The 21,519-nt window shown below is 36.0% G+C and overlaps 1 protein-coding gene across 10 annotated transcripts in view; it reads right to left on the bottom strand.

Moving 5' to 3' along the window:
• Nucleotides 1-21,519, bottom strand: part of LOC137234572 (plasma membrane calcium-transporting ATPase 2-like) — a 2,440,841-nt gene that overhangs the window by 1,936,433 nt on the left and 482,889 nt on the right. For 9 of the 10 annotated variants that reach the window (XM_067758033.1, XM_067758029.1, XM_067758032.1 and 6 more), the window contains one exon: nt 1,920-2,114. The exons of the other annotated variant lie outside the window; for it this stretch is intronic. In XM_067758033.1, coding sequence (XP_067614134.1) covers nt 1,920-2,114 — 195 coding nt within the window. The remainder of the gene's footprint in view (nt 1-1,919; nt 2,115-21,519) is intronic. 10 annotated transcript variants of the gene reach the window in all.

Genomic DNA, 21,519 nt, shown 5'->3' with positions numbered 1-21,519 from the left:
TGCCATACTCTAGGTAAACATGAAATCCCATTAAAAAATTGTCGTGCCCAAGGGTACGATAACGGCGCCAATATAAAGGAGCTTACAACGGAGCACAACGTCACATTCTCGACAAAAACTCGAATACCGATTACCCGCCTTGTGCAACTCACAATCTCAATTTATGTGGTGTTGATGCTGCAGAATGTTGTACGGCTGCAATTACCTTCGAAGTTGTACAAAAATGTTTTACTATTTTCAGCAGCAGTCCACAACAACATCCTCAAAAAAAATGTACCGAGCTCTCTTCACAGTCTTTCAGACACTAGGTGGTCTAGGTAAGATAATGGAAATGAGATGATTACGGATGATCCAGAGTCTGATTTTAAAAACAATACATTCTTGGTGATCGTTGATTCGGTAATCACTGGCATTACTGAGCGATTTGCACCTATGAGAAATTTGAACGAGACGTTTTCCTTTTTGTGGCAATTTGAAACAAATTTGTTTGAAATTAAGAAACAAAATATAAACAATGCACAGTATTGCATTTCATGTGTTATTCACTGAAATGAGTAATGAATTTGTGCCAGATCAACATCAACAGAGTAGCATAAGAAGAAGAAGACGGCGGGATAACACAAATCCACTGGAGTTGCCTGCTTTCATTCAGCAAAGCAATTTTCTGGCGGCCAAGTCGAGTTGAGTTCGCCTTTCGCTATATGCCAAAATCTATTTAAGCCTTCTTAAAAATCCTTGCGCAATTTCTGGATGGCTGCATCAAATATACCAAAAGCTCTTCTGTTGCTTATGATATATTTTCTACTTAAAATAAAGACTATTGTGGTTGTTGTTGTTGTATTAACAGTGAGAATATTGTGGTAGAATGTAATTACATATTTTAGCACAAATTTGTACAAATAAGTGTTCTGTCTTAAAATAACCATTTTCCTTTAACTATTTTGATACATTCCCTTTAATTTAACTAGTGAAAAAACTCCTATGAAATGGCAGAGAAATCTCCCTCTCCCTCACATTCATAATACCTACTTTTCTCCCATAACCGGTTTCCGCTTTTTCGAACATTGTTCAGAATAGGAGGAAAGGGAGAAGTGAAAAAACTCACAAGGAATTTTTATTTAGAATACGAGGAATGGGAGAAGGGAAAAAACTCGCACGGAATTTTCGTTTAGAATTGGTCTGTATATGTTTCTTGCTTTTAATATTATTAATGTTTTCAGTACTGAAGATGACTTCAGAATGAAGTCGAAATATCGACATAAATAAAAATTGACAAATATATGTTTACACATAATCACTTTGTGGTTTAAATTCTATATATTTTATTTGGCCTAGAGCTTGACTATTGTTTAAATATTAACCACGAAGGCCGATAAAACAACAACAACAGTTAGAAAAAAGTTTTTCTAAACGGAGTCATCCCTTTACAGTGATTTGGCGAGTGTACTTCTGCAATGAAAAGCTTCTCAGTAAAATGCATCTGCCTTGCAGATGTCGTTCGGAGTCGGCGTAAAATATGCAGGTCCCGTTCTGTAAAATTTTTTTTTGAAAAATTAAAAGAAGGCCAAAGTGAATTGGAAGGAGAGCTCAGCCTGAAATCTCTTCGGTGGTTATCGCTCCTTGTATTTATTTATTTTTATTTTTAAACTATACCATTATAGATATGTTGGCGCAAAGTACGATAAAAAAATTATATTACTACTTTTCGTCAGCCACAAAGTGAAATTGCTAGTTTTTCAGGCACTATGATTTCAGTGACGGTTTTCGTATGGCACTTCCATACCTACGAGATGTTGAATGGAAAATAATGTACTTCCATTACAAACTTGAAAATAGTTTTAACTTTGTAAATTTCAACACCGGTGTCCAACTTGTTATAACACTTTATATATCTCTTCACCTCAATAACAAATACTTACGGGCATCTTCGTCCGCGGGGTTGTAAAATGATAAACCGAGTGAAACTAGAGCAGCGACTTCCAAAATAATAAGAGTAACATCTTGTAATGCTTCCCATACTAAGGTCAAAAATGTTTTCGGAGCTTTCGGTGGTATAACGTTTGAACCAAATGTCTCTCGTCTATGCTCAATGTCAGTATTTGAACCTCTTAAACCTTCAACAATTAAACATTCAAAATATATTTAACATCCTAGTAATAGAGTCAAAGCACGTCAAGTGTGTACCAAGTTTCCGCTTGATCGCCGTTTTTTATTATTAAGTAGTGGATTTTCAGAAAGAGTACTAAGAGGCAAACACACTATGTAAAAATAGCAGTCATTTTTTTGTTAAAAGCAGTGGAAATTTTGTGTAGGATGAAATAGGAAAATTTATTTCTCGGAAACAGCAACAGTCAAATGTTTAAAGAATCATGATTGGCTTTGATTGTTATTTAACAATTTAAATTGTTTCATATTATTCAAGCCTAAAATAAATAAATATAAACTAGAGATTTTTTAAATACATATACTCATAGTTTTTGGCGTTATTCCAATTAAATAAAACCGTTTTTATAATAATTTTTAATATACGCCAAAACGGCGTTAAAAAATAAAATGTGATAAAATAATTTTATAATTAATTTACATAACACAGTAAGCCTAACCAAATGCCATGTAACTACCACTGAAACATCAATTAATACTCAGGAAGATCGATTTGTGTTTCATCAACCATTTTTAGTGAATCTCGGAGCATTATCGAACACACAGTTAAAGCTTTCAAAAAGCTGCACGCGTGCCTCAACAACAACAACCAAAACATTTGTGCAAGAAAACAACTAGTTCAACGTCAATAAGATCCGTAAATATTCGGATGACAACACCAAAAGCGCTACAACAGGGATCTTAGGTGTGGTAGGCGAAAACGCTACCATCGCACATTGGCTGCAGCCGTAAAATGAAATATCGATGTAGGATTTTGTCGACGAGTACAAAAACTCACATAGCCATGGCTGCGACGAGAAAATTACAAGAGATGAAGAAGATTAGACAAAAAACAACAACAACAAAATAATGAAGAACAAGAAAGGGGAATGTTATATTATAAAGAAGTAAAATTTAAGCAACAATTACGTTGCCAACCACAACGGGAGAGCGATGTCTATATACAACAAGTAAGGAAGGGGCTGTGCCGAAGACTTCATACCTTTGATGAATGAGGCTGAACAGTAATCTTATCCCATTCGTAATCTCCAAATAATCGGTTGTATAAGATAAGAAATATATAGTGAACAGATGTACATACATACCTAAACGATTTTTAAGATAAATATAAAATAAAAAATAGGTAGGTACTTTGTGTGAGGATGCAAAGTTTCACGTTTTTTGTGGTCTACGAATCACGTATTTCAACAATATATGACTTAAACGTAAGTATTTGATGAAATTTTGAAATTTGAAACTTCTAGCCGTAAAAAAGGGGCAAAAATGACAGTTTATATGGGGTATGTAATATATATACCACCGATCTCTATGATTTTTTCAGACAACAATATATGCTATATACGTATGCATTTGGTGAAATTTGTTTCTAGCTGTTAAAATGGGGCTGAAATTGCGAAAATATATATACATACTATATATTGGGGCGGTCGATTTAAAAATCGCTCACTGCGAAAATCGTATTCAAGGGATCAAAATATGAAACTTTGCCGAAGGGACCATACCTCTAAAACGAATTCTGATACTCCCCCCCCCCCCCCCCCCCCCCCTCCCCTTTGGGTCGAACTTTTGGGTAGGGGCAATTTCAATTCTACCTGCTGTGTCTTGTGGTGGCTTAAAAAAACAACACAAGCAATTTTACGATCTGCAATTGTGTCACAGTGATACCTTCATTTTTTAAAAACGGTTGAATAAAAAACCCGCACAACTATGTTTACGACATGCAAATGCATCACAGTGATGCCTTGGTTTTAAATGGGGGTTGTAAAAACGCTCATTTTAGTAATTATTTTAATTTCTTTTCTATTACTAAGTTAAATTCATTTTTTCATTTACATATGTTCTGACTAAATAAATTTCTAAAGAGAAAAATAAACTCCAAAAAGAAACAAGTAAGGAAGGCTAAGTTCGGGTGTAACCGAACATAACATACTCAGTTGAGAGCTATGGAGACAAAATAAGGAAAATCAATCTGGGGTAACCCTGGAATGTGGTTGTATAACATGTGTATCAAATGAAAGGTATTAAAGAGTATTTAAGAGAGAATAGGCCATAGTTCTATGGATGAACGCCATTTAGGGATATCGCCATAAAGGTAGACCAGGGCTGACTCTAGAATTTGTTTGTACGATATGGGTATCAAATGAAAGGTGTTACTGAGCATTTTAAGAGGGAGTGGGCCTTAGGTCTATCGGTGGACGCCTTTTCGAGATGTCCCCATTAAGGTGGACCAGGGGTGATTCTATAATGTGTTTGTACGATATGGGTATCAAATGAAAGCTGTTAATGAGTATTTTGAAAAGGAGTGATCCTTAGTTCCATAGGTGAACGCCGTTTCGAGATATCGCCATTAAGGTGGACCAGGGGTGTTTCTAGAATGTGTTTGTACGATATGGGAATCAAATGAAAGGTGTTACTGAGCATTTTAAGAGGGAGTGGGCATTAGGTCTATAGGTGGACGCCTTTTCGAGATATCGCCATTAGGGTGGGCCAGGGGTGACTCTAGAATGTTTGTACGGTATGGGTATCAAACGAAAGGTGTTACTGAGCATTTTAAGAGGGAGTGGGCATGAGGTCTATAGGTGGACGCCTTTTCGAGATATCGTCATTAGGGTGGGCCAGGGGTGACTCTAGAATGTGTTTGTACGATATGTGCATCAAACGAAAGGTGTTACTGAGCATTTTAAGAGGGAGTGGACATTAGGTCTATAGGTGGACGCCCTTTCGAGATATCGCCATTAGGGTGGGCCAGGGGTGACTCTAGAATGTTTGTACGATATGGGTATCAAACGAAAGGTGTTACTGAGCATTTTAAGAGGGAGTGTGCATTAGGTCTATAGGTGGACGCCTTTTCGAGATATCGCCATTAGGGTGGGCCAGGGGTGACTCTAGAATGTGTTTGTACGATATGGGTATCAAATGAAAGGTGGTAAGGAGTATTTTAAAAGGGAGTAATCCTTAGTTCTATAGGTGGACGCCTTTTCGAGATATCGCCATAAAGGTGGACCAAGGGTGACTCTAGAATGTTTGTACGATATGGGTATCAAACGAAAGGTGTTACTGAGCATTTTAAGAGGGAGTGGGCATTAGGTCTATAGGTGGACGCCTTTTCGAGATATCGCCATTAGGGTGGGCCAGGGTGACTCTAGAATGTGTTTGTACGATATGGGTATCAAATGAAAGGTGGTAATGAGTATTTTAAAAGGGAGTAATCCTTAGTTCTATAGGTGGACGCCTTTTCGAGATATCGCCATAAAGCTGGACCAAGGGTGACTCTAGAATGTTTGTACGGTATGGGTATCAAACGAAAGGTGTTACTGAGCATTTTAAGAGGGAGTGGGCATTAGGTCTATAGGTGGACGCCTTTTCGAGATATCGCCATTAGGGTGGGCCAGGGTGACTCTAGAATGTGTTTGTACGATATGGGTATCAAATGAAAGGTGGTAATGAGTATTTTAAAAGGGAGTAATCCTTAGTTCTATAGGTGGACGCCTTTTCGAGATATCGCCATTAGGGTGGGCCAGGTGTGACTCTAGAATGTTTGTACGATATGGGTATCAAACGAAAGGTGTTACTGAGCATTTTAAGAGGGAGTGGGCATTAGGTCTATAGGTGGACGCCTTTTCGAGATATCGCCATTAGGGTGGGACAGGGGTGACTCTAGAATGTTTGTACGATATGGGTATCAAACGAAAGGTGTTACTGAGCATTTTAAGAGGGAGTGTACATTAGGTCTATAGGTGGACGCCTTTTCGAGATATCGCCATTAGGGTGGGCCAGGGGTGACTCTAGAATGTTTGTACGATATGGGTATCAAACGAAAGGTGTTACTGAGCATTTTAAGAGGGAGTGGACATTAGGTCTATAGGTGGACGCCTTTTCGAGATATCGCCATTAGGGTGGGCCAGGGTGACTCTAGAATGTGTTTGTACGATATGGGTATCAAATGAAAGGTGGTAATGAGTATTTTAAAAGGGAGTAATCCTTAGTTCTATAGGTGGACGCCTTTTCGAAATATCGCCATTAGGGTGGGCCAGGTGTGACTCTAGAATGTTTGTACGATATGGGTATCAAACGAAAGCTGTTACTGAGCATTTTAAGAGGGAGTGGGCATTAGGTCTATAGGTGGACGCCTTTTCGAGATATTGCCATTAGGGTGGGCCAGGGGTGACTCTAGAATGTTTGTACGATATGGGTATCAAACGAAAGGTGTTACTGAGCATTTTAAGAGGGAGTGGACACTAGGTCTATAGGTGGACGCCTTTTCGAGATATCGCCATTAGGGTGGGCCAGGGGTTACTCTAGAATGTTTGTACGATATGGGTATCAAACGAAAGGTGTTACTAGCATTTTAAGAGAGAGGGGGCATTAGTTCTATAGGTGGACGCCTTTTCGAGATATCGCCATTAGGGTGGGATAGGGGTGACTCTGGTATGTTTTTGTACGATATGGATATCAAATTAAAGGTATTAATGAGGCTTTAAAAGCGAGTGGCCCTTAGATGTATATGTGAAGGCGTTCTCGTGATATCCACCAAAATGTGGACCAGGTGATCCAGAAAATCATCTGTCGGGTACTGCTAATTTATTTATATATGCAATACCACTAACAGTATTCCTGCCAAGATTCCAAGGGCTGTTGATTTCGCCTTGTAGAACTTTTTCATTTTCTTCTACTTAATATGGTAGGTGTCACACCCATTTTACAAAGATTTTTCCAAAGTTATATTTTGCGTCAACAAACCAATCCAGTTACCATGTTTCATCCCTTTTTTCGTATTTGGTATAGAATTATGGCATTTTTTTCATTTTTCGTAATTTTCGATATCGATAAAGTGGGCGTGGTTATGGTCAGATTTCGCCCATTTTTTATACCAAGAAAAAGTGAGCTCAGGTAAGTACGTGGGCTAAGTTTAGTAAAGATATATCGGATTTTGCTCAAGTTATTGTGTTAATGGCCGAGCGGAAGGACAGACGGTGGACTGTGTATAAAAACTGGGCGTGGCTTCCACCGATTTCGCCCATTTTCACAGAGAACAGTTACCGTCATAGAATCTATGCTCCTACCAAATTTGAGAAGGATTGGTAAATTTTTGTTCGACTTATGGCAATAAAAGTATTCTAGACAAACTAAATGAAAATGGGCGGAGCCACGCCCATTTTGAAATTTTCTTTTATTTTTGTATTTTGTTGCATCATATCATTACTGGAGTTGAATTTTGACTTAATTTACTTATATACAGTAAAGATATTAAATTTTTTGTTAAAATTTGAATTTAAAAAAATTTTTTTTTAAAAAGTGGGCGTGTTCTTAATCCAATTTTGCTAATTTTTATTTAGCACATATAGAGTAATAGTAGTAACGTTCCTGCCAAATTTCATCATGATATCTTCAACGACTGCCAAATTACAGCTTGCAAAACTTTTAAATTACCTTCTTGTAAAAGTGGGCGGGGCCACGCCCATTGTCCAAAATCTTACTAATTTTCTATTCTGCGTCATAACGTCAACCCATCTACCAAGTTTCGTCGCTTTATCTGTCTTTTGTAATGAGTTATCGCACTTTTTCGGTTTTTCGAAATTTTCGATATCGAAAAAGTGGGCGTGGTTATAGTCCGATATCGTTCATTTTAAATAGCGATCTGAGATGAGTGCTCAGGAACCTACATACCAAATTTCATCAAGATACCTCAAAATTTACTCAAGTTATCGTGTTAACGGACGGACGGACGGACGGACGGACATGGCTCAATCAAATTTTTTTTCGATCCTGATTATTTTGATATATGGAAGTCTTTATCTATCTCGATTCCTTTATATATGTACAACCAACCGTTATCCAATCAAACTTAATATACTCTGTGAGCTCTGCTCAACTGAGTATAAAAACATAGGCATTTCAAAGTGGGATTTTTCAAAATTTAACCCTACGACCCAAAGTGGGGGACATCAGAATTCGTTTTAGAGGTATGGTTCCTGCGGCAAAGTTTCTTACTTTGATCCCTAGAATATGATTTTCACTGAGCAATGGACGATTTTTTTGCCTCCCCACAAATCGACCCGGCCTAATATATATATACTATATATACCACCATATATATACTATATATACCACCGACCTCTATGATTTTTTCAGACAACTATGTATATATGCTATATACGTATGCATTTGGTGAAATTTGAAGTTTTTAGCTGTTAAAATGGGGCTGAAATTGCGAAAATACATATATATATATACTATATATATTAGGGCGGGTCGATTTAAAAATCGCTCATTGCTCTGCGAAAATCGTATTCAAGGGATCAAAATAAGAAACTTTGCCGAAGGAACCATACCTCAAAAACGAATTCTGATGTCCCCCCCTTTGGGTCGAACTTTTGGGTAGGGGCAATTTCAGTTCTACCTGCTGTGTCTTGTGGTGGCTTAAAAAAAACTACACAAGCAATTTTACGATCTGCAATTGTGTCACAGTGATACCTTCATTTTTTAAAACGGTTGAATAAAAAACCCGCACAACTATGTTTACGACATGCAAATGCATCACAGTGATGCCTTGGTTTTAAAAGGGGGTTGAAAATTTTTAAAAATTATTTTTTTTAAATTTCTTTTCTATTACTAAGTTAAATTCAATCTTTCATTTACATATGTTCTGACTAAATAAATTTCTAAAGAGAAAAATAAACTCCAAAAAGAAAAAACATAGGCATTTCAAAGTGGGATTTTTCAAAATTTAACCCTACGACCCAAAGGGGGGGGGGGGGGGGGGGCATCAGAATTCGTTTTAGAGGTATGGTTCCTTCGGCAAAGTTTCTTACTTTGAACCCTAGAATATGATTTTCACAGAGCAATGGACGATTTTTTGCCTCCCCACAAATCGACCCGGCCTAATATATATATACTATATATACCACCATATATATACTATATGTACCACCGATCTCTATGATTTTTTCACACAACAATATATGCTATATACGTAAGCAACTGGTGAAATTTGAAGCTTATAGCTGTTAAAATGGGACAGATATTGCGAAAAGTATTTATCTGAACAATCGGTTGTATGAGATATATACTATATATACCACCGATTTCTATGATTTTTTCAGAAAACAATATATGCTATATACGTAAGCATTTGATGAAATTTGAAACTTCCAGCTGTTAAAATGGGGCTGAAATTGCGAAAATATATATATACATATATATACTATATATATACAGTTGAAGCCAAAAGCTTTGCAATAGTTGGGAATCACTGGACATTTCTCGATGCAGCCGTATGCTGCAAAACTACTCGTGACGGGAAATGCACCGGTGAGAATTTGCGAAAGCAGTGAGAACAAATTGATGTACGACTTGAGAAGGCAGTCTTTGGCTATCCACCAACCGCTGCGCTTCCAGTCGTCATCAACGTTACAAGGGATTTTTTCTTCACTCAAAACAAAATTTCTCATCAAGGCGATGCCATCTAGGCATCAATGTGCAATTTTTGCTTATCTTTTTTTCGTCATCAATGATCTTATGTTATTGACATTTTCGAAATATTAGTTTGATACTTGTATTTGTCAAGTTAATAGACTACATAGAAATGTAATGCGTTTTATAATCAATCTAGTATTAAATGTTATCATAATGAAACTAGGAAATTTATACAGTTATCATTTTGATACATTTTAAGGGCGAAACAAATATTTTCCATGGGCAAATAAATAGTCAAAATACAAAATTGATACTTTTAATTCTACTTTTTATAATATTTATCGTTGTATTGATACCACGAAAATGATACCGTTTATAGTTTCATTTTTGCACATCGTGTATAACATGATAGTGATACTTTTTTTTTAGTGTTCCTTTCATTATTTTAATTTCTACTTTATTTAATTATTGTATATATTTGCATAAATTCATACACATCCTTCTATATATGTAATTTATCTCTTATTTTTATGCAAATAAACAATCCTTGAATTATATTCTAATTAATTGTTTTTTCTTTCCTTGTGGTTCGCTGCTTGATCAAATCGTCCAATTCGTGAGTTCGTACCGGCGCTTGCTTTCGTCGCTATCCCCCCCAAACATTTGGTCCTCCGGAGCCTACGAACTCAACAAGCAACGAACAATTCGCTAAAGCATCTCTACATCTTTTTAGCCTTAGTGAGAGAAGAAAAACCAAAACGAAGAAGAGGAAGAAAATCAACAAACCAACTCATCGAGAAAATTGAAACAAAAAGGTGCGTGTAAAATAAAATATTTTGTTGAGCTATTTTATTAAGAATTTAGAGTGCATTAATAAATAAATAGAATTTTGGTTGTTATTATTTAATTAATTGTGGTGGAGTGAAATTTATCGTTTTTAAAGAGTGAAAAAAGTGATAAAAGCAACAAGTGTACAAATAGGTTTACTTCGTGACATATGGATATATGTACAAATATCGAGTGATAAATACGATTGCTTTCATACATTAGACGGGTCGGCATTTGTTTTATTACATTCCGAAGCATCTTTCTATGTGCAAATAGATTGTGATAGATAATTAAAATAAACTTAATTTCTGCCGTAATAAGTCAATACGATCGTATTTATCCGGTTTATAATTATCGTGAGTTAAGAACCTATTTGTACAAAGTTCCTACATCCTTGAAAAATTAATAACAAGAATTTTTGTCATTTAGTGGTCGGAACAAATTCTAATAAATTTCGATTTCGTTTATTTTTTTTGGTCGTTGCCTTCTGCGCGACGGTTTGCTTTTTATATTATAAGCTTTTATTTAGTTTCACTTTTGTTGTCTGTAATGGAATCTTGCAAGTTAAATTTGATACACTTCCCGGTGTCCGATTGAGCTGAAATTTTGCACACATGTATAACTCCGATGACAATGCAATATTACTTTGTTAGTATTCGATAAATTAATCGATAACACAGTTATCGGTAAAGATTTGTATTTACTTTGGCATAACAGCCTAAGTCCCATACAAAGCCGCCGCCCGCCGGTACCTATCCGTGGATTGTGATATTTGGACGTGGTGAATCACGCGTGTCACGCGTGGTGAATCTCAACGCTTGCGAAAAGCGGAGACACAACCCTCTGTTGTATTTCTGTGTATAACCAACATAGCTGAATTTTTAAGGCTGTTTAACTCTGTAATCTTTTCTGTAATTTATTTTGCTTTTGGAAAAATTACCTATTTGAAAAAAGCTGGCTGAAAAATATTGGCATAACAGCTTAAGTTAAATCGAGAATGGAAAATCTTGGAAAATTTGAGCAGATGTGGCAATTTCGCGCGTCTGTTGAACGGAATATTGACAATCTGCTGATCATCGCTAGGAAATTAGCGACATTCCATCAACTAAGCAGCACTTTAGCAATACTAATGTTATTATTTGGCCGCTCAAACACACACATATTAATTGTGCATTAAATCTAAAATATACAAATACACCATAATAATTTACACGGCCAAAGCCATAATAATTTACACGGGTCATCAATTCTTTCTCTGATTCAAAATCTGAACTACCAGCGCTACCGTCAGCAGCTCAGTGTCATCATTGCCAGTAGCGCCAAAAACACCAAACTCGTGCCTGACACATAAAAGTCGTTTCACTCAATAGCGCAAGTAAAATGTACTACGCACTCACTACTAAGTAGCGTCAAAAATTCGGTTGGAGTCATTTCGTCAATGACCTACCATTGAGCTGGCACCGCATTGGCACTGGCGCCATGCAATTTACATCACTAAAATTGCGCGAATGCCCAGGCTCATGACTTTGTTAATCCAGATGGTGAAAACGAACACTCAAAGGAATACAACCTTGCAAACAACAGTCGTCATTTTCAAAGTGTAAAAATTCTGTGTTACAACTAACGCTAACGCGGTTAGGCTCTTATCGGCAAGTGTTGCATACTTTTCTGCGCACTTGATTTTGTTTTACAGATTTTTGGCGATGGAATTTTAGCTAAGCGAAAGTTGGAATATTAGCCGTGTTTTTTTATACACGCGTATAGGTTTACGTTTGCGCGTGAAAAAAAACGCCTATCCTCGCTTACACAATGCTTAGGAGACCCATCTAGCAGCAGTGGTTAAACAACTAGCTACAGCTACAGCGTGTACCGAAAAGCGGAGACACGACCCTCTGTTGTATGCCTGTGTATAACATATAGCTAAATCAGTTGCGATGAATTGTGGACACACATAGAATACATAGAATTAGTGTAGGGGGTGAAACAAAAACACATATTTCAGTTACATCTACGTATAATGCGTATTGGAATTTATTAGTACACATTTTATGCGCAGCAACTTCAGAGGTGTATTTAAAGTTTGGCGCTTAGCAGTCCATATAAATTATAAGCGTATAGACGTTTACGTTTAAAAAAAAAAATACGGCTATTATTTTAAAACAGATTTAACACACAGAGCAGAGATCTGCAATGAGTAGTTGTAAACTGAACGCCACATAGGCCAAGTCACAATAAAATATGATTTTAAGTTAGTTAACACTGTTTGACACAATTTTATATGTGCTCTCTGTCAAAAGCCGAGTTAGGTCTTTAGCAGGTATTCGAATCGAAGAACTTGACTGTTCAAAGTTGACTTCGAAGAAACCCTGTAATGTTGATGCATTAAAAGAAATGGATAGAATGAGAAACGTTACAAATAACTAAGTAAAGTTTACGTAACTAATTTAAACAATATTTTGCCCTACTAAAAATTAAAAAAAAAAATCATATTTAAATTAAATTTAAGAAAAAGGCTTTTCTAAGAACAAGCTTCTATTACTTGTTAATAAAACGAACTAAAAAGTAAAAAATAAAATTAAAGAAAAAAAACTTTTTTAAAAATAAGCTTTTATTATTTTAGTTAATAAAATTAACTAAAAAGTAAACAATAAATTGACTCTAAAGAAATATAACACTTTATAAGTTCATTGTAAGCTTAAACGATAATTAGGCTTTTTCGTCTGCGACAAAAAAATTCTATATTGTACATAATTATATATTTTTAACATTAAAACTTTACACCTAAATTTTTAAAGCTTACAGTTTATATCACAGTCCTAATTGTTCTAATAAAAGCGTGTTACATTGCGATTATTAGAACAATTTGGACTGTGATATAAACTGTAAGATTTAATAATTTAGGTGTAAAGTTTTAATGTTAAAAATATATAATTATGTACAATATAGAATTTTTTTGTCGCAGACGAAAAAGCCTAATTATCGTTTAAGCTTACAATGAACTTATAAAGTGTTATATTTCTTTAGAGTCAATTTATTGTTTACTTTTTAGTTAATTTTATTAACCAAAATAATAAAAGCTTATTTTTAAGAAAAGTTTTTTTTCTTTAATTTTTTTTACTCTTTCGCCTACGTTCATTCCAACATATTTGCATATACATACATACATACATACGTCTGCTCAGTGCACAAACAATAGACGCAAAATTAATTGCATGTTCCTTTTGGTCAAAGTGGTCTAACTCAATATAACTCAAGCGTGAGAATTGTTAAAATTTTCTAGTGATTAAAGGTCTTAAAAACATCGTAAAAACTGCAGCTGTAGAAGCAACTAATTTTCTTTGTACTCTGCTATTAGTTTTCCAATAAAATTCCTTAATCACATATACTAATTTTTATTAGCTTTGTCCGATTCAAACTTTTTGATTTGGACTACTTTGACTACAAACACTTGTTAACATTAACTTCGCTTTGTTATTTGCCGCTCTCGCAATATCAGTTGCACACTAAACGACCATTTACATTGGAACGCATATCACAGTAGTAAATTTCCTGGTAGGAAAAAATTTGCATCAACCCAGTTGTTACGTGTGGAGTAGTACTGGTTTCATTAGAACCACTTAGAGTTTTGCTTATAATTTGGTAGCGTTTATCATTCCCTTCATACGGGTCGCATTTTAAGCTCATTATCATTATAACTTAAGTGGGTTTTGAGGAATATTTAGTACTTTTTTTCAGTCTGAATTTTCATTGAACGTAAATCATTTTACTTGGAAGTGCAAAGATGGCTTTGAACTATTTCACCAGATGCTCAGATCAGGTCGTCAGATTCAACGCAGAATACGATGAATCGACGTTAAAAGAACATCCAGTGGCTTCCCTAGATATTTTAAAAGCAGTAGTATTGGACATTTGGTCCAGAACAAAGGAAGCTTACGAAAAATGTTTATACTCGCTGACTAATCAGGACGAGTTAGAAGCTGTAAAGGCCAAACAATCTGCAAACTTTAAGGATTATATGTCTTGTTTAGCACGCATTACTGAATACATTCAGAAAGCAGCCGTCGTACCTGTCCAGGCACCTTCCCAGGCCCCTGCCCAAGTAGCCAACACCTCGAATAGTTTACGCTTACCGCCATGTGACACAGACTATTTCATGGGGACTATGTGTCGTGGCCATCCTTTCGGAATCTTTTTACCGCGATTTATATAAATAACGGGCGCCTCAGTTACGTTGAAAAACTGTTTCATCTTCTTAAAAAAAAGGGGGGAAGCAAGTGAAATCGTCAGCAAAGCCCCACTAACCAATCAGGGTTTTAATATGGCATAGTCCAATTTAAAAGCGGCGTATGAGAATAAGCGGGTGTTAATTAATAGACACTTGAAGGTGCTCTTCTCCCTTCCAGTCATTCGGACTGAAAGCGCTCCAGCTCTGAAAGAGCTACAGCGGAGCATTAATGGATGCTTGTCCGCGATGAAAATACACGAGGTCGACATCGAAAATTGGGATCCAATCCTTATTTTCATATGCTCCAACCATCTTCCAGAAACCACACTTGCCCATTGGGAATATTCCTTAGTAGACAAAACGGCTATAACGAAGTGGACTCAAATGGATTCCTTCCTCACCATGCGATATAGGACTTTGGAATCGATAGTGGATGTGAAGTGTTCAGCGTCTTCAACAAACCAACAACAAAAAATTTCGTCACAGTCACATAATCCAGCAAATCCAAAGAAGGTGGCACTCGCAACTAAAGTCACCTCATCAAATTGTATATTATGTCCTAAGCAATAACATCCTTTACGACTTTGTACTAAATTTTTAGCTCTAGCCGTGAATTACAGGTTTGCGTTAAAAAGCATAATTGCTGCCTCAATTGTCTGGGAAAAGGCCACTCACTAAAGGACTGTAAAAGTTCATACTCGTGTTCCAAGTGCAAAAGTAGACACCATACTCTTCTGCACAGAGTACCTTCTAACACCCAACCTTCCAAAGACTCCACCGTAGCAAATGTTCACAAGCATTCCACACCAATCTACAGTCCACGCCATCCAATAGAAATTCATCGCCAGATGCAGAAACCTTGAAATCGTCATGTTTATCCTCAGCTCTTCTCGGAACCGCAATGGTTCACATTTGTCACTTGGGGTCAACATATGCCGCTCGGGCATCGATTGACTCAGCTGCGGAAGCATCCTTCATTTCGGGGCGACTTCGCAAGCTTCTAAATCTTCCATGCTCAAAAACAAACGCGGTTATTTCGGGACTAAATCAAAAAGTTTGTAATAATTCCTCGAAGAGTTGTTCCTTCATTTTGGGCTCACCCCGTGACCCAAACCTTTTGATAGAAGCCACCGCGTACGTTTTACCAAAGATCACTGGCAACTTACCGTCCACTTCAATAAACGAAGAGATTTTAGACCAAATCCCTAAAGTAACCTTGGCAGATCCGAATTTCCTACAAAGCAGTCCAGTAGACGTTCTGATAGGAGGAGACTTGTATCCTAAAGTCATGTTAGATGGGGTAAAGCGCAGTGTCCAGGAAAATTTACTGTCCTTAAACTTAGAATTTTTCTCTAATATCAATAACAAAAACCATTGTATAAAGCAATATGAGCAAAGCTGGCTAATTAAATACATATGATCATATTGATATAATAGTAACAGCGGAAGTATTAAAAACAAATACTGTAAGAATCCGAACAAATGTTACTAAGCTTTCCAAATCGCGCCTAAAAATCATATCCACACTAGTAGGAATAAACTACATACAGAGTGTATGTGCCTGCATGGTGATCAAAAGGAATATAAACAAAAAGGCAACTCTAAGAGATCAATTGTACAGCGAACAACGGGACATTCATATGGCTTAGCAGCTAAAGGCATCTGCCTTTGCACTGATATGAATGTTGGAGATTCAAGTTCAACGTTCAGCTGCCGAAAAGCTAGCTGAAGAATAAGTGAAATTCAGAAACATGTCCTAGTAACCATCGCCGTTTGTAAACTTATAATTTTTCTCTAATATCAATAACAAAAACCATTGTATAAAGCAATATGAGCAAAGCTGGCTAATTAAATACATATGATCATATTGATATAATAGTAACAGCGGAAGTATTAAAAACAAATACTGTAAAAATCCGAACAAATGTTACTAAGCTTTCCAAATCGCGCCTAAAAATCATATCCACACTATTAGGAATAAACTACATACAGAGTGTATGTGCCTACATGGTGATCAAAAGGAATATAAACAAAAAGGCAACTCTAAGAGACCAATTGTACCTACAGCGAACAACGGGACATTCATATGGCATAGCAGCTAAAGGCATCTGCCTTTATACTGATATGAATGTTGGAGATTCGAGTTCAACGCTCAGCTCCCGAAAAGCTAGCTGATGAAGAAGTGAAATTCAGAAACATGTCCTAGTAACCATCGCCGTTTGTAAACTTACAATTTTTCTCTAATATCAATAACAAAAACCATTGTATAAAGCAATATGAGCAAAGCTCGCTAAATAAATACATATGATCATATTGATATAATAGTAACAGCGGAAGTATTAAAAACAAATTCTGTAAAAATCCGAACAAATGTTACTAAGCTTTCAAAACCGCGCCTAAAAATTATATCCACACTATTAGGAATAAACTACATACAGAGTGTATGTGCCTACATAGTGATCAAAAGGAATATAAACAAAAAGGTAACTCTTAGAGACCAATTGTACAGCGAACAACGGAACATTCATATGGCTTAGCAGCTAAAGGCATCTGCCTTTGCACTGATATGAATGTTAGAGATTCGAGTCCAACGCTCAGCTCCTGAAAAGCTAGCTGATGAAGAAGTGAAATTCAGAAAGATGTCCTAGTAACCATCGCCGTTTGTAAACTTACAATCTTTCTCTAATATCAATAACTAAAACCATTGTATAAAGCAATATGAGAAAAGCTTGCTAATTAAATACATATGATCATATTGATATAATAGTAACAGCGGAAGTATTAAAAACAAATACGGTCCAAATCCGAACAAGTGTTACTAAGCTTTCAAAAGCGCGCCTAAAAATCATAACCACACTATTAGGAATAAACTACATACAGAGTGTATGTGCCTACATGGTGATCAAAAGGAATATAAACAAAAAGGAAACTCTTAGAGACCAATTGTACAGCATTCAACGGGACATTCATATGGCTTAGCAGCTAAAGGCATCTGCCTTTGTACTGATATGAATGTTGGAGATTCGGGTTCAACGCTCAGCTCCCGAAAAGCTAGCTGATGAAGAAGTGAAATTCGGAAACATGTCCTTGTAACCATCGCCGTTTGTAAACTTACAATTTTTCTCTAATATCAATAACAAAAACCATTGTATAAAGCAGTATGAGCAAAGCTCGCTAATTAAATACATATGATCATATTGATATAATAGTAATAACGGAAGTATTAAAAACAAATACTGTAAAAATCCGAACAAATGTTACTAAGCGTTCAAAAGCGCGCCTAAAAATCATATCCACACTATTAGGAATAAACTACATACAGAGTGTATGTGCTTGTATGGTGATCAAAAGGAATATAAACAAAAATGCAACTCTAAGAGACCAATTGTACAGCGAACAACGGGACATTCATATGGCTTAGCAGCTAAAGGCATCTGCCTTTGCACTGATATGAATGTTGGAGATTCGAGTTCAACGCTCAGCTCCCGAAAAGCTAGCTGTTGAAGAAATGAAATTCAGAAACATGTCCTAGTAACCATCGCCGTTTGTAAACTTACAATTTTTCTCTAATATCAATATAAAAAAGCATTGTATAAAGCAATATGAGCAAAGTTCACTAATTAAATACATATGATCATATTGATATAATGGTAACAGCGGAAGTATTAAAAAGAAATACTGTAAAAATCCGAACAAATGTTACTAAGCTTTCAAAAGCGCACCTAAAAATCATATCCAAACTATTAGGAATAAACTACATACAGAGTGTATGTGCCTACATGGTGATCAAAAGGAATATAAACAAAAAGGCAGAAATTCAGAAACGTGTCCTAGTAACCATCGCCGCTTGTAAACTTACAATTTTTCTCTAATATCAATAACAAAAACCATTGTATAAAGCAATATGAGCAAAGCTAGCTAATTAAGTACATTGATCATATTGATATAATAGTAACAGCGGAAGTATTAAAAACAAATACTGTAAAAATCCGAACAACCACACCACACCATATGTACCTACATGGTGAACAAAAGTAATATAAACAAAAAGGCAACTCTTAGAGCCCAATTGTACAGCGAACAATGGGACATTCATATGGCTTAGCAGCTAAAGGCATCTGCCTTTGCACTGATATGAATGGTGGAGATTCATGTTCAACGCTCAGCTGTTGAAAAGCCAGCTGATGAAGAAGTGAAATTCAGAAACATGTCCTAGTAACCATCGCCGCTTGTAAACTTACAATTTTTCTCTAATATCAATAACAAGAACCATTGTATAAAGCAATATGAGCAAAGCTCGCTAGCTAAGTACATTGATCATATTGATATAATAGTAACAGCGGAAGTATTAAAAACAAATACTGTAAAAATCCGAACAACCACACCACACCATATGTACCTACATGGTGATCAAAAGTAATATAAACAAAAAGGCAACTCTTAGAGACCAGTTGTACAGCATTCAACGGGACATTCATATGGCTTAGCAGCTAAAGGCATCTGCCTTTGTACTGATATGAATGTTGGAGATTCGAGTTCAACGCTCAGCTCCCGAAAAGCTAGCTGATGAAGAAGTGAAATTCAGAAACATGTCCTAGTAACCATCGCCGTTTGTAAACTTACAATTTTTCTCTAATATCAATAACAAAAACTATACATATGATCATATTGATATAATAGTAACAGCGGAAGTATTAAAAACAAATTCTGTAAAAATCCGAACAAATGTTACTAAGCTTTCAAAAGCGCGCCTAAAAATTATATCCACACTATTAGGAATAAACTACATACATAGTGTATGTGCCTACATGGTGATCAAAAGGAATATAGACAAAAAGGCAACTCTAAGAGACCAATTGTACCTACAGCGAACAACGGATCATTCATATGGCTTAGCAGCTAAAGGCATCTGCCTTTATACTGATATGAATGTTGGAGATTCGAGTTCAACGCTCAGCTCCCGAAAAGCTAGCTGATGAAGAAATGAAATTCAGAAACATGTCCTATTAACCATCGCCGTTTGTAAACTTATAATTTTTCTCTAATATCAATAACAAAAACCATTGTATAAAGCAATATGAGCAAAGCTGGCTAATTAAATACATATGATCATATTGATATAATAGTAACAGCGGAAGTATTAAAAACAAATACTGTAAAAATCCGAACAAATGTTACTAAGCTTTCCAAATCGCGCCTAAAAATCATATCCTCACTAGTAGGAATAAACTACATACAGAGTGTATGTGCCTGCATGGTGATCAAAAGGAATATAAACAAAAAGGCAACTCTAAGAGACCAATTGTACAGCGAACAACGGTACATTCATATGGCTTAGCAGCTAAAGGCATCTGCCTTTATACTGATATGAATGTTGGAGATTCGAGTTCAACGCTCAGCTCCCGAAAAGCTAGCTGATGAAGAAGTGAAATTCAGAAACATGTCCTAGTAACCATCGCCGTTTGTAAACTTAGAATTTTTCTCTAATATCAATAACAAAAACCATTGTATAAAGCAATATGAGCAAAGCTGGCTAATTAAATACATATGATCATATTGATATAATAGTAACAGCGGAAGTATTAAAAACAAATACTGTAAAAATCCGAACAAATGTTACTAAGCTTTCCAAATCGCGCCTAAAAATCATATCCACACTAGTAGGAATAAACTACATACAGAGTGTATGTGCCTGCATGGTGATCAAAAGGAATATAAACAAAAAGGCAACTCTAAGAGACCAATTGTACAGCGAACAACGGGACATTCATATGGCTTAGCAGCTAAAGGCATCTGCCTTTGCACTGATATGAATGTTGGAGATTCAAGTTCAACGTTCAGCTGCCGAAAAGCTAGCTGATGAATAAGTGAAATTCAGAAACATGTCCTAGTAACCATCGCCGTTTGTAAACTTATAATTTTTCTCTAATATCAATAACAAAAACCATTGTATAAAGCAATATGAGCAAAGCTGGCTAATTAAATACATATGATCATATTGATATAATAGTAACAGCGGAAGTATTAAAAACAAATACTGTAAAAATCCGAACAAATGTTACTAAGCTTTCCAAATCGCGCCTAAAAATCATATCCACACTAGTAGGAATAAACTACATACAGGGTGTATGTGCCTGCATGGTGATCAAAAGGAATATAAACAAAAAGGCAACTCTAAGAGACCAATTGTACAGCGAACAACGTGACATTCATATGGCTTAGCAGCTAAAGGCATCTGCCTTTGCACTGATATGAATGTTGGAGATTCAAGTTCAACGTTCAGCTGCCGAAAAGCTAGCTGATGAATAAGTGAAATTCAGAAACATGTCCTAGTAACCATCGCCGTTTGTAAACTTATAATTTTTCTCTAATATCAATAACAAAAACCATTGTATAAAGCAATATGAGCAAAGCTGGCTAATTAAATACATATGATCATATTGATATAATAGTAACAGCGGAAGTATTAAAAACAAATACTGTAAAAATCCGAACAAATGTTACTAAGCTTTCCAAATCGTGCCTAAAAATCATATCCACACTAGTAGGAATAAACTACATACAGAGTGTATGTGCCTGCATGGTGATCAAAAGGAATATAAACAAAAAGGCAACTCTAAGAGACCAATTGTACAGCGAACAACGGGACATTCATATGGCTTAGCAGCTAAAGGCATCTGCCTTTGCACTGATATGAATGTTGGAGATTCGAGTTCACCGCTCAGCTCCCGAAAAGCTAGCTGATGAAGAAGTGAAATTCAGAAACATGTCCTAGTAACCATCGCTGTTTTTAAACTTACAATTTTTCTCTAATATCAATAACAAAAACCATTGTATAAAGCAATATGAGCAAAGCTCGCTAATTAAATACATATGATCATATTGAT

Source organism: Eurosta solidaginis, chromosome X (assembly GCF_040869045.1).
Source record: "Eurosta solidaginis isolate ZX-2024a chromosome X, ASM4086904v1, whole genome shotgun sequence".
Classification (NCBI taxonomy): domain Eukaryota; kingdom Metazoa; phylum Arthropoda; class Insecta; order Diptera; family Tephritidae; genus Eurosta; species Eurosta solidaginis.
Note: the sequence above shows the minus strand (reverse complement) of the source record. Positions and strands in the feature narration are given on the sequence as shown.